This window comes from Anoplophora glabripennis, unplaced genomic scaffold, assembly GCF_000390285.2.
Source record: "Anoplophora glabripennis isolate ALB-LARVAE unplaced genomic scaffold, Agla_2.0 scaffold52, whole genome shotgun sequence".
In the NCBI taxonomy this organism is placed as follows: Eukaryota; Metazoa; Arthropoda; class Insecta; order Coleoptera; family Cerambycidae; genus Anoplophora; species Anoplophora glabripennis.
The window spans coordinates 1,168,283-1,185,314 of NW_019416264.1; the positions used below are offsets into that span (position 1 = coordinate 1,168,283).

Consider the following 17,032-nt stretch of genomic DNA (forward strand, 5'->3'; position numbering starts at 1 on the left):
GGCAACTTACGTTACCTATTATTATTATTATTATTATTATTATGATAATAATAGTAATATAAAATTGTTTGTGTTTAACTATATATTAACTAAATTTTTTGTCACATTTTTTTAATATTACAATACATTTACCTTGCCTCATTAGATATATTTGAGTCATCTTCTGCCCGACATGCAGAACTATTCTTGAAGGCAGCAGCAAATACTGTGTTCATCATCATTGCAGTTTCCCCAGTTTTTCGATATTTGATTTTTTTTTCTGTATTTTCTTCATCATTAATTATTGAAGTATCACCTTCACCCTCTACCATTGCATTTAAACTGTCTTCATTTTTTGTACTTCTATCATTTTTGTTTATTTCAGGATTATTAAAAGTGTTATTTTCACTTGAATCTAATTCTTTTTGCTCATTCTGTTCAGAAATTCCATGAAGAGATTCTTCTTCAACTTGACTGTCATTTTTTTCTTTTTTAATATTAATTTTTTCTATTTTTTGTATAGAAAATTTATGTTTTCTTTTAGGTCTATCGTTAGCGTTTTCTTCCAATTCATTTGCTAATTCCAAATAGTTTATTTTTCTTCTCTTCCTTCCACTTCTAGATTCTTCTAATTCTATATTTTCTACGACATCAGGTACTTCTAAGGCTAGTTGTTCCGATTTCTTTTTACGCCCCCTCTTTTTGGGCATTGGAGTAAAGGGCACCTCCCCAACATCTGTGTTCATTACAGATTCATTATTTTTTTCTATATCTGAAATATCTGTTGTAGAAGGTGTTAAATCATTATCATCTAATATATTTAAAATTTTCTTGGGCCTCCCTCTTTTCTTCCCAATATTTGAACCATTTTTCTCATGATCCTCAAGATCAATAATGTTATCCCTTATAGAACATGTATCTTCTAAATTTGAAATTTTCTTTGGCCTTCCCCTTTTCTTAGGTAATTTTATATCTATATTTGATTCAATTTTCCCAAAATTGAAAATTTCACTTTTTGCAGAGTCTTTATCTTGGACTTCATTCTTTGAGATGTCTAGTTTTAGTTCTTTAGAACTGAATTCTTTATTTTTCTCTGCATCTACCTTATCTTTAACATATAATTTTTTATGTACATCAGAAAGCTCATTGTCCATAACAATGAGATCATCTGAAAGGGAACCATAAATCATATCATTTAACGAGAGTTTTTTAGACGAATTGGGCAATTCATTTCCAAAGCAATTTTCTTCAATTTCTTTCGAAATATTAATGACATCTGACATATTCATTGTATGTTGATTTGTATGCTTTACAGAATTCTCAGATTCAGTGTCTTTAGTTTGCTCATTAAGATCATCTACAACATAATTCAATAGATATTTGCGTTTCTTAGGAAGAATAGTTGATGTTTTAGTAACGAACTCAAGTGATTCATTTGAATTATTTATTTTACTACTTAGTAATGGTTTTTGTGATTTTTGCACATAGAAAGTCACTAGCCCTTCATTTTCAGTACTTTGTATTATATCATTCATGTTGTCTTCCTCTTTAACGACAACTTTATTTTCTTCAGCTAATAGTTTATTGCTTGTTACTCTATCCCCTTTGTTCTTTATTATCAAATTAGGATGCTTGTTTGTATCTCTACAATTTGTATTTAAATTTTTCTTAATATTTTCTTTCCTTAGTTTAATACTTTCTAATCTGACTGGTTCCAAATTTTTCTCGGATTCCTTATTCTCAAATTTTACAAAACTGTTTTCACCATGAAATAATTTCTTGTTAGCTTTACATCTATTACTTTTAGACACCAACTGTTTTAATTCTCCATCTGATAGGCAGACTGAAGTATTACCAGTAATATTTATTTTTTTTTCAGTACTTGAGGCACTATTTGATGGAAGTTCATTTGTGCCATTATCTGGATTTAAAATCTCAGTATTTTCTAACGTGGTACATGCTACTTCATTTAATTTCTGAGATGTACTATTTTCATTCTTTTTACTATCTATCTTCGTATCACATTTGATATGATCATCAAATTCTTGTAATTTTTTAGACAAGCCTCTCTTTAAAGTTTGTTTAAATTCTTCGGAAGTTTGAAAATCCTCACTATTTTTAGAAGACGATGGAAGAGTAATATCCACCTTTGTATTCTCTTGAATTTTATTATATTTAAAATTCAAAATTTCAACTTTCTTTTCATTTGATTTTTTATTTAAAACGTTTCTATTTTTCCCAGCAAGTGTTAACTTTATATTTAGATTAGTATTTGCGTCTATCCTAGAAGACGATGTATTTAAGATATTATTTTTCTTATTCAAAGTTTTAGAACTAAGTATTGAGCTAGAATCGTTTTGTTTAATTTGTGGAACATTTTTCTTATCCTTATTCTTAAATTCAGAATTCGAATTTGTTTTCGGAACAATGTCTGTTTTTAAATTTTTTACTTTATTTATTGTAGTACATTTGGCATCTTCACTGGATTTCCATTTCTGCCTTTTTCTTATGTCGGTATCATTTCCTATATTTTTTGTTTTTTGATTGTCTACTGATGTTTGTATTATTTCTGTAATCAATCCTAATTTTGCTAATTCATCTGGTGTTAATATAATTACATTTGATTTTCTACTCGGGCAAGATTTTTCTTGGGAACACTTATTTTCCATAATAAGTCAATAAAAATGTGACCTTAAACATATAGGTTAAGTGGTTATATTTTTAACTAAATTAAATTTTCTAAAATGTAAAAAACAAAAAAAGTCATTGTATAATAGTATATGAATTTAACAAAAAAAAATTATTTATCCTTCATGGGTTTTGAACTCCAGACCCTTCGACTACGAAGCATATACTAATACACTGTACTACTTTAACAAAATTAAAATTTTTTCTACGTACTTACTTGACACAAATTAAGCAACATGATATATTTAAATAAAGCTTACCTTATATTAATTATTTTATTTTTTTCCTCTACAGAACTAAAAACAATACGTTTATACAGATTGGCGATTGGCAGACAAGACAGACAGGACAGTCCAAGTTCATAGATAATCTGAGGAGAACGCAGTCTTTTCCAAAGGGTTTGTTGATTTGTCGCTTATTGAGGAATCGAGCAAGCGCTAAACACACGGATGATGAAACCTAAAAAAAGAATAAGGTATACAATGCAATTTTGTGTAATGCAGCTTATTTTGAAAAGAGATACAAAGATCATGTCAGTGTAAAGTTTCCTTAAATAAATTGAATTCATGGGCTTAAAGCATATATATTTTTTTAATTGTAAAATAAACTTATTTTGTGGCACCAGGCACCACTATATTTTTATAAAAGTGGGTATGTTCCTTACAATATCTTTTTGACAGTAGGCGTGGGTATTAACATCTAGATGCTCCAGATGTGTTTTGTTCTTTTCTAATTGTAGGAGATGAAAAGACAAAGAGCTACATCTAGAGCCTCTAGATGTCAATACCGAACTTGCCTAGTAAATTATAAAAATATATGGTTTTATTCCGCAATAACCTCAAAAATTGCAACAGCCTTTATCAAATAAATAAAATAAATAATATTTAAAAAATAATAATATTTAAAAAGTTTCATATATTCATTTTAACCTCAGAAACGTAGACTGTAGACATTGTAGGCAACTTACGTTACCAACACGAGATTTAAGGGTTGCCCCCCTTCTCTAGATTATGTTTACACATAACATTGTTGTTACATATTATAGATATAGAAGATATACGTATAACGAAATCGAAAATATAATTGCAAAAGAAATTTGTGTAACAATATGTAGTGCATATACATTTTTAAATGAAACGGTATCTCTGTCAATTGTGTTTGTTTCCGAGACATTTTTGGAGGTTTCTTCCTTTAGAAACATTGATATGATAATTATTAATTTATACATACCTATAAGCTTCCAATTTTTGTAATACTACAACTAATTATTAATCAATTTATTTCTGGGTTAGTCCCACAAATTTAGTTATTACAGGCTTTTATAAAAAAAAAATTCAGATATATAATATTTGTCTTTATTATTACCAATTCTAATTTTATTTAGGAATAAAAATTATATTTCTATTGGAGATAAACAGTAACAATATGTAAAAATTAAAAAAATATTTCACTTATAAGAAAATATTAATTTATTAGTGAAATAATAAGTGTATCAAGTAGATAGACTAAATAATTTCAAGGACACGTTTAAAATCTCAAAACTTCAAAGTCAGATTTGATACTTCGTGTTTTAAAGCAGAAATTACTGTTTTGAAAAAGAAAATAAATAAAATAGGAAGTAATCGCCCATTGTGTGATTTCGCAATTACGATAACGGAAACTCAGAAATGTATAATCTAAAATTTAGATTTGTCTTTAGTCTCGCAAATTTATGGATTATTATTTTACATACTGTACAGCCACATTGATAGTTTAACAAAAAATTGTCTAAAGGAAAGTAAGAATCACTTCAAAATTATTTTAGGTCACTATAGTACTCTTAGTGGTATGAATCAGTCTTTATTGTCTGTTTATTACGAATAATCATCTTGATCATCATTTGCAGGCAATGCTGAAGCTTGTGCCTGTTGAGCTGCAGCTTGTAGTTGTTCCCACTGCTGCTGGTCAGCATAGGCCTGTTCCTGTCTTGCTTTAGCGAATAGCTCCTGCTGTTGTCTTAAAAGTTCTTCTTCTGGTATGCCTAAATTTTCGAGGCGAGTGCTTTGCCGCCTACGTTTGGCTGCGACCGCTTTACAATCCTTTAACACTGCTTCTGCTTCAGCGTGGTAATCTCCAAAACCCAATTTGTCTAATGCTGAAATTAAAAAATAAATATGATCATAAATCTAAGATAAATTAAAATTTACCTACCCATCAAAACATGTTCTGCGTTGATAGTTTTCTTATGTAATTGGTTACATATTTCATTAGCTTCTGAGCTTAGGAGGTGTATGAATTCAGTGCAACAATTCAAAACAAGCTCTCTAGCTTCATTTGCTATCCGAACAGATGGTACTAATTCCTTTATCATTTTGTTAATACTAGCTCGTGGAAGGGTCAACTCATCTTCTTCCGTATTTCCTCCTAGAGGTCCAGAAGCATTTGAATTTGCCATTTGTATAATTTAAAAAATATGTAAAAGTTGCTTGCAATGTTTGCATACAAAAATACAAAAACAATATACCCAAATATAACCTCAAATTTCAGGGATGACGACGATTGATTACGTCACTATCGCCAATAACGAACGAAACGAGGTAAGCTCAAATGTGTAAGATCGCGAGATTAGAATCGTGACTTGAAGTCTAATTCCGAATGGAAACCTTTTGTACATATAATAATTAGTTCACTCTTTTATTTAGTGATTGAGAAAATAAAATATATGCAAATCTACTATTTCGGTGTGTACATTCTGCAACACTTTTATCTCCAGGACCTATGGAATCTAGAGTCGAGTAAATTTATCTATGTCTAATGTCTATAGATAAAGGTATAAAGGACATTTGTTCTCTATATTCTATTATTTCTATGTCATGTGTCATGTGCGTCAATTCAGTTTTTGTGTTTACGGCTGCTTTTGTATGAAGTTAAATAAACGGTACCTATTTTCGAACATTTCTATAGATGGATTATACAATAGAAATAGAAAATATGCTTTTAGGTAATTTCTTGTAAGTTTTATTAAGTGCTTTAATTTCCTTTTTTATTTTATTTTACATAGGTACATATACATATAGTAGTCGTAACATTTACACTTGGAATCTAAATATATGGTAGTGATATCACTGTATAAGTAAATTATTTTTTTTAAATTATTTACTTATACAATGGTGATATGCACAGCTTAGAAACTTCCCCAGTTACTACTGTTACTGTTACTAGGTACTAGAGTAGTAGAGATCTCTACTTGCATTCTAGATAAAAAAGGCTACTGGCCTTCTACTAAGGATATGTTACATCAAGACTATTAGGAAAAAGGTCGATTCGTAACATATAGCTCTTAAAAATATTGTAATAAAAATATAATGAAATGTAGATTTGAAAACTACAAAATAGTTATAGCTGTTATAGATAGCTTCTGGCAGTGCGAAAATAATGCCCCGGGTGAGGATCGAACTCACGACCTTAAGATTATGAGACTTACGCGCTGCCTACTGCGCTACCGAGGCGTATTGATAATCGTTTCAACATATTGTTATATTGTACTTTACCATTTTTAAGGGGAAAATTAAAATTAGATACTGATTAGAGTAGTCTTGTTTCAGAATATAAATAGTTTTGTTATGTTGGTTGTATAATTGTAAATTGTATAATTAATTATATCCGTATATCATATCCGTTTGTTTGAACATCGCTATTTTTTATCCTCTTTCAAGTTTGTCATATTCTATGTATTTAATTCATAATTCATATGAGTAAATAAATAAGAGGATTTTATTGGATAGAGCTGACCGAGTACGTATATATCTAGGGACTTTAGGCGCATGCATTCACTGAGGCCATCTCGCGTTAGTGCGGCAAAACATTGTCCTTAGAAATCTGCAACCACATATCGAATCTGTAGGCTTTTTTTCGCCTCTGAATATTGGTGAATATCGAAAATGAGATTTGATGTTTTCCTTGTTATTATATGGAGAAATATAAGTTTGAGATTCTAGACGACACAACTTGATTAAAACACAGTACACTATTGCTGTTATATTTCTGTTTAAAATATTTGCAGTAGCTTATATAATGTTATGGTGATTTAATGAGATCACTAATGTATAATGTATTTTATGTCCAAATCTTCTGCAGAATTCATTTAGCATACTTTATTTTAATAATTAAATTACTATTTATAGTTTACACTTTGCTAATAAGAAATAAACAATAAAATGTTAATTTAAAATCTTTATTATTGTTGAACACAATCTTAAATACAGTATGAATATACAATTAATTCTATATACAAACATTAACTATACAACTCTTTGGTATTTGTAAACAATTTTACAGATTATGTTCTCTATAATACATTACTTTATAAACATTGCACATTTCGTTTGAATACAAATACGCACATTTTCAATTAAAGCACGACAGATCTTTTTGCCTACAACTAATCTTTGGACAACACGAAACAGAAACAAAATGACATAAAATATAGAGATTCTAATCTAATCAAACATTTTGGATTTACTTACTTAAAAATATTAGAAGTGAAAATGGACAAACTCTCAAATAGGTACATGCTAATCTATATTTATTTTTGCAAAAAGGTTAAAGAATGGGATTATTCACACACAAAAATTAAGTGCACAAGTACATAATCAGGGACAGCTACCTATAAGAATACATTTTAATTGCATTGCGTAAGTATTTCTAATCCTAATGTGGCAAGAAGTTATTTCTGTAATATAAAATGTTACTTTTTTCTGCTTATTAACAATGAGAATCTTGCCTTTATTAATATGTTTACAAAATACTCTTTGGTTTACAATGTACAGGCTGCATATCACATCCAAAACAATAACTAGACGACACACACAGAATTATATACAATTTTTACAATTTCCACAATAAATTATATATAAAAATAATTCTCATAGTCTGCATATGATGGTTGCCCATTTTTACTCGTCGATAGTTGAGAGCTGCTTCCCCAAATTTTCAATTCTGCATTTTTGTTCTTAGGTACAAGCAAAGCCTCTTTCGATTTCTGCGACTTGGTTTTCTCATCTTGCTTCTTTTCAGGAACAAGGGAAGTCTGAGATTTTGAAAGCTGCATTTCACTGTTATTGTTGATGTTGTTGTTGCCAACTGGCTTGGAAGTCTTGAACAATCTGGAGGCGGGGAGAGGCGGAAGTTCAGATACCCAGAAAATCTAAAAAAAAATTGCGTTTTTAAATGCTAATCGGTGTTGGCTGGACTATAGAAATAGAGGGTGGTCCAACTTTATTTAGGTACTACGCCCTTTAGTTTCATCACTTTACGTCAACCATCCCCAGAAATTTCTAAGAAAATGTAGCACTTTTAAATTTCAGCACCCTGTCGAAAACAAATCATTTTATGGTTGGTACACATTTATATGACTTTTTGCTCAAAACTCGCCCAGTAATGTTTTCTGATTAAAACTTGGACCATCCTGTAGATCCATATCGATTAAAAGCCAATGAAAAAAAGAATTATTATTAAACATTGTTAGGACATACTAATGCTTTTTCTGCTTTTCTAATTTACTTTAGAAATGCTACAGAAGCAGCTGAATTGGAATATTTCAATCTAAGTAAACATACCTTTCTCCTAGATAAGGGTAGGTAGTCAGGGTTTCGCCTGATAAGAAAGTGACACTGGTGTGAAGGCAGCCAAGTTTGTTGCACTTGCAGTGGCCTGTCGTCTGGGTGCAGTTTTCGTTGCTGTTCCTTATCTGTATTGACTTCGTACAGAGAGAATTGCTCTACTCGCTCTTTGCTGCTGTAACAGTTAAGTAGCAATGCAATTAATTCATCCACAGTTGTTCTAGCACTTATGAGTAGACTCTTGTATTGAGAGTTGCTGTTCAGGACAGAATCATGGACTTTGACCAAACCTCCTCTTCTCGTCTGAAGAGAAAATCTGAAAACAGGAAGTTCAAATGTAATAACACTACTATTGGTAGTATTCTAAAATATTTCTACTTTGTTTATGTGGGTCTACATACTTTGAGTCTCCTTTTGGGTGGCAACTCTGTAAAATAGCAGGTCTGGCATCATCATCCAAAGCCAAGTGTGTACGGACTCCAGCTTTTCTTACAGTAACCTCCATAGAAAGATAAAATAATTTCGGGTCTCGGTGTTTCATCTTGTATTTTCTAAGTAATGTGTCTGTGACTTCTTTGCAGGTAGTTTGAAAAGTTATGCTAAGAGTTTTGTATTCGATATCGGGCCGTAAGCATCTTGCATATACTTTTATGGTTGTCTGAAACAAATAGAAAAAAATATAAAACTCGAAGATTTAAAATAAAAAAGTTTCCGGTACCGGGAATCGAACCCGAGCCTCCTGGGTGAGAGCCAGGTATCCTAGCCACTAGACCATACCGGATTGTACTACGTGATTTCTTAGAACATATTAGTCACTTCGTAATATTGCTTATAATTATAAAAATTATTTTAAAGTAGTATAAACAAATATATTATAACAGCAAAACCATTAAAATGTATTAACAGTATCGCGAATATAAATACTAGAATCATATTCGATGCAAAGTAATAAATCATTGCCTGTCAAGGGATCCAGTGCAGTACGGTTTTAAGGGGTTTAGAAATTTAATAACTTCTTTATGCATTTATGAGGGGGTGAAGGGATCAGTTCACGTCTGGCAACCCTGTTTCTACAAAAATTCCTTTATTTTCATAAACTATTCATTTTAAAGGTAATTTATTATAAATCCAATTTGTTGTTTAAATTCCACATACGTACTACATTTTCTCTCTGTACACGCCACTATTGTTTACTTGCTTTTTGAAGGGTGTCTCTGATTTACGACCAAGCTCGCCATTTTAGTATTTGACGTATAACCGACCACTTCGTACACTCGATGTACCTAGGCGACTACAGATGATACTACTAGAACACAATGAGTATAATGCGGTTTTACATCCAATTTCATTTTAAATTTGAAATGGTTCATCTTACGCGTCCTAAAAATGATGACACGATTTTTCTTTGATAAAAGACCGACAATTTTTTGCTCTTCTTTGCATCGAATACGATCTAACTATAGCTATTTAAAATAGTGCCGTATATATTTTAAAACCCAAATTTACTCCAGATTTGACAGAAAATGAGATTCCAAAGTAATTGTCTGTTAGCATAACTATGTGACGAAAAAAACATTCCATTCGATATTAAAGAAGTGGCTGCTGTCACCACTGACCAGTTGATTCCAATGATTCCAATTCTGGAAAAGTTGCAAATTTTTAAGATAAATCGCGAATTATAATTTTCTTACTGTAAAGCTATTTTCGATCATTTTTAATGGTTACATTGAAAATTTTGACAGTTTAATTATTTGAAGGTTATATTAGTAACTGGCCTGGGCGGTGCATGTTGCCGCGATAATGAATAAAAATTACAGTAGAAGTAAATATGAATAGCTTGCGGCGTCGCCACTTTCTGGTATTTGAACGTTAATAACAATTCTTTACTAAAAAAGTTTGTTGACAGTTGATTTTCTACTCAATACAGATTTTTTTAATAAAAAAGGGTGATTTTCGATACCAGAAATCGAACCCGAGCCTCTTCCTCAAGTATCCTAGCCACTAGACCATATCGGATTGGAAAACTGTTTGTTGACAGTTGATTTTCCAATCAATGCAGATTTTTCTTCGAGAAAAAAGTGATTTCCGATACCGGGAATCGAACCCGAGCCTCTTGGGTGAAAGCCAAGTATCCTAGCCACTAGACCATATCGGATTGGAAAAGTGTTTGTTGACAGTTGATTTTCCGATCAATACAGATTTTTCTTTGTGAAAAAAGTGACTTCCGATACCGGGAATCGAACCCGAGCCTCTTGGGTGAAAGCCAAGTATCCTAGCCACTAGACCATATCGGACTGGAAAAGTGTTTGTTGACAGTTGATTTTCTGGTCAATACAGAATTTTCTCTTTTAAAAAAGCGATTTCCGATACCGGGAATCGAACCCGAGCCTCCTGGGTGAAAGCCAGGTATCCTAGCCACTAGACCATATCGGACTGAAAGTTTGTTAACTAATTATTATTTTCTCACTAGTTTAGGTCCCTCTTCACTAAAAGAAGTTATTTCCGAAACCGGGAATCGAACCCGAACCTCCTGGGTGAGAGCCAGGTATCCTAGCCACTAGACCATATCGGATTGGTCGAAATTTATTTTGCCCACAGGATGAAACGGCATGGTCAAATTTTTCCAAGGAAACAACTCTTTTCAACTACAAATATGATATTTTGTGATTCCAATTGTTAAATTTAGATAATTGTTTATGGAACAACACAATACACTGTTGGCAAATGTATTTAAAAACACCAGTTATAAAGGAACCATGTAGTCATCTAATTTGCCTACAAAATTTGATGGATCTTATTGTTAATGAACAAATGAAAAATTCTAATTCAAAGATAAATGAGTATATTTACGTATTTAGGTAAGTTGATTAAATTACCTTAGGTACATAATTTACAATGATTTTATTTACTTAAATACACGGTGCTCGAATTTTAATCATGAATTCACGAAGTAAAAGGCACTTGTAATTGGCCAAGGTTATATAAGTAGCATTCAAATTTCACTGTTTTGAGACACACGATGGTCCAGTTTTTTTTAAAAAAAAAAGAAATGCCTAAATATCGTTTGAACAAATGGAGATATTTAGATGAAATTTTGTGCGCATAATACATGAATAAAATCAAATCAATATTGCAGCTGGTTTAATGTCCGACTAAAATATTATGGCACATCGCTTTTCTCACTTTTCATCACTTTTTTGTAATTTTTCAAATAAATTTAACGAAAACGATTTCTAGCTATTTGTGTATTATATATATTCTTACTAACAAGCTTGCCTATATGCAAGTAGTTATACTTATATTCTGTCTGCATATAAAACGATTTTACACAAATGTAGAAATATAAAACAAAATAAAAAGGACATAAATATGATTTGATTAAAAATACTATGAAATAAGGAACATTTTTAAGATGCCTCTTACTGTTTTTATTTTAAAATTCTGTAATAGCCACATTATTAAAAAAATCAGTTTTGCCAAAACAAAAATTTTTACTCACGTGTACGTTCTGCGCGGACACCACGTGCCTTCTAATTCCATACACCGAAAGCGCGTACATTATGATTTTTGTATTACATTTATCGTTCACACAACTACTAAACTCATATTCACGGTCGGTCGACTTTTCCAAGAGCGCTATCTTAAAAGCCGGAGGTACAGTCACTGTAGGAGAGTGAATGAATGAGATAGTCTGGATTTAGATTAAATCGACACCTAGAGCGTCCCGATGCATAACGTCTTCCTGTGCTCTTGTCACATAAAAAAGAAGCACTTTACTTTGTATGATTCCCTGTAAGTATGATGAATGGGGTTCTTACATAGGCGTTCCTAGCCAAGAAGTGATAGAAGAATGGTCAACTGAATTAATAAAAAAATCGGTATCGGGAAATATGTGCAGATACATTTTATTTAAATTAATAGATATTTTCTAAATAGGTTGGAAGCAATTAATTGAGTTGCAGTACTGAAAAATATTTTTAAATTTGCCGCCTCCATGAAAATATATTTCTATCTTATTTGCATGAATATTTGATACATTGTTACCAAAGTTATTCCATCACTCTGGAAGTCACATGAATTTTAGAATACATTTTTTTTTGAATTTATATTTCAGTTGAAATCATCACATCAAAGAAGGTATAACGATGGTAAAGTAAAATTTCTCCGAAAGATCAAATTTTCAGACAATTTCATATAATATTCATAAAAAATGTCAAAGACAACAAAATGTTACTCATACAGTAATTTTACTAAATACTTACCACGTTATTTAAGGTAGGTTTAATATTAGAAAAGTTTTTCAAACTAGCAATTTATTATGGTCAATTTTATCAAAACCTCTATAAAAAATAAGATTCAGACAACGTTATACAGGGTCGGAAAATTCCCATGGTTCATCGGCCGTTACGTGAGAGCGATAAAGAAAGTCATATAAATCCGTGCGATAGAGAAAGATGGCTATAATGAAGGCGTTTTAATAGTCACCGCCCATTTCGCCCTTCCACAAATAGGAAGTGGATCTTACTTGTGGAAGGGCGAAATGGGCGATGACTATTAGACGCCTTTATTATAGCCATCTTTCTCTATCGCACGGATTTCTATGACTCTTTATCGCTCTCACGTAACAGCCGATGAACTATGGGGACTTTCCGACCCTGTATATGTATTTTATGAAGTTGGTAAAAATATGCTGGCGAAATTTTGAGACCTTTGGATGTTAGAATCAAAGAACACGGTACTATATTAAAAAGGGAGAATTTGAAATGATACAAAAATTTTTGGAAAAGAAAACAATACGGTGAAGAGAAAATTAAAAGAGTCCACTTTTATTTGCTAAATGGTGATGGTGACAAATATATTTCAAATTGTTTCTTAAATTTTGCTAATTATTAGTTGAATATTCCCAACATTTCTCTTACGGAAGACAGAAAAAATAAACAAAAAGCTGCCCCATTTGATATGTCAATTTGTAATGAGGACGAAAACAGAGATTTTCGTAACAACTGTATTTTGAAAATTATTATGTACCCCATTTATTTATTATTTTAGTTACACTTATTAAGAAATATATGTGCATATTACTGACTTACTAGATATTAAAGATGAGTTTATAATTCTCAAACCGATTAAAACAGTTTTATAATTATTTTATAATGATTTATCGTTCCGTCACAAGATATGTACGTGAAAAAAATAGCTCTCACTAGAAGTAGATTTGACAAATATCAAAAAATATATGGTAAAATTTATATGATTTTTTTAACGGCATCTGGACTTTAAATCTCAGTGCAGATACTTATCGAGTCATACATTTTTAAAAGTCTGAACTACAACTGGTAATAACCAAATCAAAATAGAAATAAAAAAATTAGATGTCGTTTTTAGAAATTGTATTTTTATCTAAGTAGAGTGTATTTCCATATATTTTGAACCCCACCTAAAACGCTGTGGTTTTTGAGGATGCAAATGTAAAATTATGAATTTTCCTGAAATGCCAGAATTTTCTATAAGAACAAAGATACAGTGAAGGCTAAATTATGGAACAAATTAAATAAAACTGTAAAAATTTTTTTTATATAGAAACTCCGAGACAGGTCGATTTTATTTTGTTTTTTGGCTGTTTTTTGCGTGTATCCGATTTTCTACAGGGCGATTCTAAAAATCTGCACCAATTTTTTTTTTTAAATGGAACACTGATGGATGACATTTCCAACTTTGTTTGTTTGTTGTTCCACTTTGTTTGTTGAATACTGATGTTACAACTGTTATTCATTTGTTCTAATGTAGTAAACTTTTTTCTTTGCCTTCTGTTTATTGAGCACTGTTGGTTACATCTCCCTTATTATTAAAGATAGACCCATTAATATCTACATTACTGTATTCGTGCGATAACGTTCTATCCAAATCTGTAGAAATATACAGGGTGTTTCATTAAAAAAATATATTTTTTTGTGCACCTTTTTGAAGCACCCTGTAGAAAATTGGATGCACGCAAAAAACGGCAAAATACAAATTAAAATCGACCTGCTTTGGCGTTTTTATATATAAAAAAAAATACAGTCGTATTTAATTTGTTCCACAATTTAGCTCGCTCACTGCATATTCAAATAAAGAGATTTTAATTTTTTTAACAGCATATTTTTACATATTTATATGTAACATTTTTTTACAATAATTACAATGGAGTTCTATATATGATAGTAAGAAAGATAAGTATGACTAGTAGACTCTGACATTTCATAAATTTTTATAAGTATTTAATATTCTTTTTTCAAAAATTAAGTTATAGGTGGGGTGCAAAATACAGGAAAATACACTACGTGGAAAAAAATACTTTTATCTCAAACCAGAAAAATTCCTACGTCACTTTAATTGATGCTATAAATATTTACTTACATTATTCTGAAACTTTTTAATTTTCATGTTCATTTCTCTCCTCGCTCAAAAACTTTTCAGACGTCTATGTGTTTATGTCTAAGTATGTTTAGGAATTACATCGCGTTGCTACTGTTGGAATTATGGTAGACATATTTTAGGGGATTATACTTTGTTGGCATTTTTTTATTTTGTCAGTCAACGCTCTACAAGAGTTTAAAAATTAAATTAATTTATTGTGGAAAGATTATAGTACATTTTTAAAAAATATTTATCTGTAGTTCTTCTATCCTTTTAAATTTAAAGTTTTACGAGGAACAAGTGTTATTTTTTAAACAAATACCAGGAAAGGAATTTGCTTTTATGAATAGCTATCTTTTTAAAATTAATTTTTCATATATTTAATAGTGTATTATATAAATATGTTTGTCTCGCTTCTATACTTATACTTATGAATTTAAACAACAGTAACAAAAAAAGTATAATACTGCAGTAGCATCATTTTTCTTAAGAAATCAACGATTCGTCTATTATAAAATTAAAATTAAATAAAACGATTCTACAAACGCATTTAGTAACAACAATAACAGTAATAACATCGGACAAAAACTATTAACCGTTCCACTTTGTAGTAATAGATTAAATAAGTGACCATTAATTTGTTCCAGTATAATTATCTACAATGAAACTGAATGTTTTAGACTTCGATATCCGTTCCTTTTGTCAGTAAGAAAACAACCGCATTAGCCATTAGCTCATAGTTATTTCATACGTTGTTGTGATCCAAATTACAATAATTTTAAGCTGGAAATCCTGACACACTTAAAAAAAGATAATAGACGCATAGGAAAAATAATTAAAAATACGTATAACTTAATTAAATCAATAGGATCATAAACAAGTGACATAAACAATTTGCGTCTTAGCCTTGCCTTCCATGACTTGGTAATTTGATCTGTCTAAGTATAAAATAATGCTTCAATTAAAACTTAACGAATTTTTTTATTGACCTCAAATTAGAGAATTATGTTAAACGTAGATAAAACAGATGTACAGTACTGAGTTTTATGCATAAATTTGAATTAGTTTTTTTACGCTAACTAGACACAATTTAGAAGATGCATAAATTAATTAGATTCTTTTGAAGAACTTTCTGCAGCAAACATTTTATAAGATAATTTAACAAACCAAACTTAAATTTACGCGACTTTTTTCTAAAATAAAGAGGTTTAGCGAATATTAAAGGGCATTTTGTTGTGACTTAAAATATTTCAGAACAACTTATTCTATTTATGGTCTCTCAAAATAAATGTCTACCAAATTTCATTACGATATACAGTGTGTCCAAGATAAGAGTGGGATAGCATTAGGATCTAGGAAACTGTAGGAGATACGGGGTGGCTTAAATAAGAGAAAAAGTTGTGTTTTTTTATACCTAACAATATGCCGTTTAAAAAGTTTTAAAATTTCGGGTAGTTCCAGAGATATCCAATGGCGTCAACATTTTTGCTATCCGACGTTTCGTCTTCGAGGGGTCATCATCAGGTTAATTTTTTTAAATACGTCGCTGTTATTTTAATGACAAAATCTGAAGTCATTTTTAATTCTGAATTAGATAATGTTTCTATTGTTTAAAAAGGTTTTTTAGATTGTTTTAGCTATAATTTTTCCTGAGTACGGTTCTGAACGCTTTCAAAATATTTATTGGAGGTAGTCATAACAGTATAAAAGTCAATACAGCACAAAATATCCAACAATATTTTAAATTAAATTAATTTTAAATGTGAATCAAAGGACCCATCTATTTATTTTTTTACATTCTATTATCCTTAGGTGTAAAAACCAAAACTTGGTAGAACAAAATAAAACAATTATAATAACTAACATATCTCAGTAATACCTACTTTCTTAAAAAATTTACAGGCTTTGGCAAAAAAAAATATTTTTTTTACAATAGCTTCGTCACTTTTTAAAATATTTCGATGAAAAAAGCTTACTTCTTCTCTAAAATATAAAGGTCAGTAGTACACCTAAAACAGCCTTTTGTTTTTTACTCTTAGAGGTTTTGAGAAAACATAGATTTTTTTAATTTTATTTCATGTAAATAAGGTATACTCGTCGCAAAGGCTATAATTTAGTAGATAAATGACTTTTAATAGAATTAAGTCGGCTTAAAAAAAAGTTACAAATTTAGCAAAATAGTGGAATTTTGTTAGAATCGAACACCCTCAAATAGCTGTCCGTAACTGATAAATGCAGTAAGTATAAAATTAACATACAATTTTCGTAAAGATTATGTACGTACAAAAAATACTTTTTTAAAGCAACTAAAATAACATTTAAAAAACACTAGTGTTTTTCATTTAGCAAAAAAAGATTGTTTAATATGT

General features: G+C 30.4%; 3 protein-coding genes and 6 non-coding genes across 9 annotated transcripts in view; all 9 read right to left on the reverse strand.

Annotated features, from left to right (window-relative positions):
• Window positions 1-3,019, reverse strand: part of LOC108903390 — a 21,698-nt gene extending 18,679 nt beyond the window's left edge. Inside the window, exons 1-2 of the mRNA XM_018705562.1 lie at window positions 2,928-3,019; window positions 133-2,670 (exon numbers count right to left, since the gene is read on the reverse strand). Coding sequence (XP_018561078.1) covers window positions 133-2,648 — 2,516 coding nt within the window. The 5' untranslated portion in view covers window positions 2,649-2,670; window positions 2,928-3,019. The remainder of the gene's footprint in view (window positions 1-132; window positions 2,671-2,927) is intronic.
• A 1,471-nt stretch (window positions 3,020-4,490) lies between these two features.
• On the reverse strand, window positions 4,491-5,158 carry LOC108903384 (protein Dr1). Its single transcript, XM_018705541.1, has 2 exons — window positions 4,858-5,158; window positions 4,491-4,801 (listed from the first exon to the last, which is right to left on the reverse strand). Exons 1-2 carry the CDS (start codon window positions 5,099-5,101, stop codon window positions 4,521-4,523), a joined length of 525 nt encoding a protein of 174 aa, XP_018561057.1. The 5' UTR covers window positions 5,102-5,158; the 3' UTR covers window positions 4,491-4,520.
• A 924-nt stretch (window positions 5,159-6,082) lies between these two features.
• Trnam-cau lies at window positions 6,083-6,155 on the reverse strand. Its single transcript has one exon. It is a non-coding gene; the product is annotated as a tRNA-Met (tRNA).
• Window positions 6,156-6,928: 773 nt separating this feature from the next.
• Window positions 6,929-11,849, reverse strand: LOC108903382. The gene is made up of 4 exons (XM_018705540.1): window positions 11,767-11,849; window positions 8,669-8,925; window positions 8,265-8,583; window positions 6,929-7,852 (listed from the first exon to the last, which is right to left on the reverse strand). Exons 1-4 carry the CDS (start codon window positions 11,824-11,826, stop codon window positions 7,553-7,555), a joined length of 936 nt encoding a protein of 311 aa, XP_018561056.1. The 5' UTR covers window positions 11,827-11,849; the 3' UTR covers window positions 6,929-7,552.
• Trnae-cuc lies at window positions 8,977-9,048 on the reverse strand. The gene has a single exon. It is a non-coding gene; the product is annotated as a tRNA-Glu (tRNA).
• On the reverse strand, window positions 10,351-10,422 carry Trnae-uuc. Its single transcript has one exon. It is a non-coding gene; the product is annotated as a tRNA-Glu (tRNA).
• On the reverse strand, window positions 10,490-10,561 carry Trnae-uuc. Its single transcript has one exon. It is a non-coding gene; the product is annotated as a tRNA-Glu (tRNA).
• On the reverse strand, window positions 10,629-10,700 carry Trnae-uuc. The gene has a single exon. It is a non-coding gene; the product is annotated as a tRNA-Glu (tRNA).
• On the reverse strand, window positions 10,768-10,839 carry Trnae-cuc. Its single transcript has one exon. It is a non-coding gene; the product is annotated as a tRNA-Glu (tRNA).
• Window positions 11,850-17,032: the final 5,183 nt, after the last annotated feature.

What these genes read in the sequence shown, in the direction of transcription:
- LOC108903384 (XM_018705541.1), bottom strand. Translation starts at nt 5,101, where the DNA reads ATGGCAAATTCAAATGCTTCTGGACCTCTAGGAGGAAATACGGAAGAA. An exon ending in CGCAGAACATGTTTTGATGG is followed by an intron (nt 4,802 to 4,857) that starts GTAGGTAAATTT and finishes TTTTAATTTCAG; the next exon opens with CATTAGACAAATTGGGTTTT.
- LOC108903382 (XM_018705540.1), bottom strand. Translation starts at nt 11,826, where the DNA reads ATGTACGCGCTTTCGGTGTATGGAATTAGAAGGCACGTGGTGTCCGCG. An exon ending in TGTCCGCGCAGAACGTACAC is followed by an intron (nt 8,926 to 11,766) that starts GTGAGTAAAAAT and finishes TATTTGTTTCAG; the next exon opens with ACAACCATAAAAGTATATGC. An exon ending in CACCCAAAAGGAGACTCAAA is followed by an intron (nt 8,584 to 8,668) that starts GTATGTAGACCC and finishes TCCTGTTTTCAG; the next exon opens with ATTTTCTCTTCAGACGAGAA.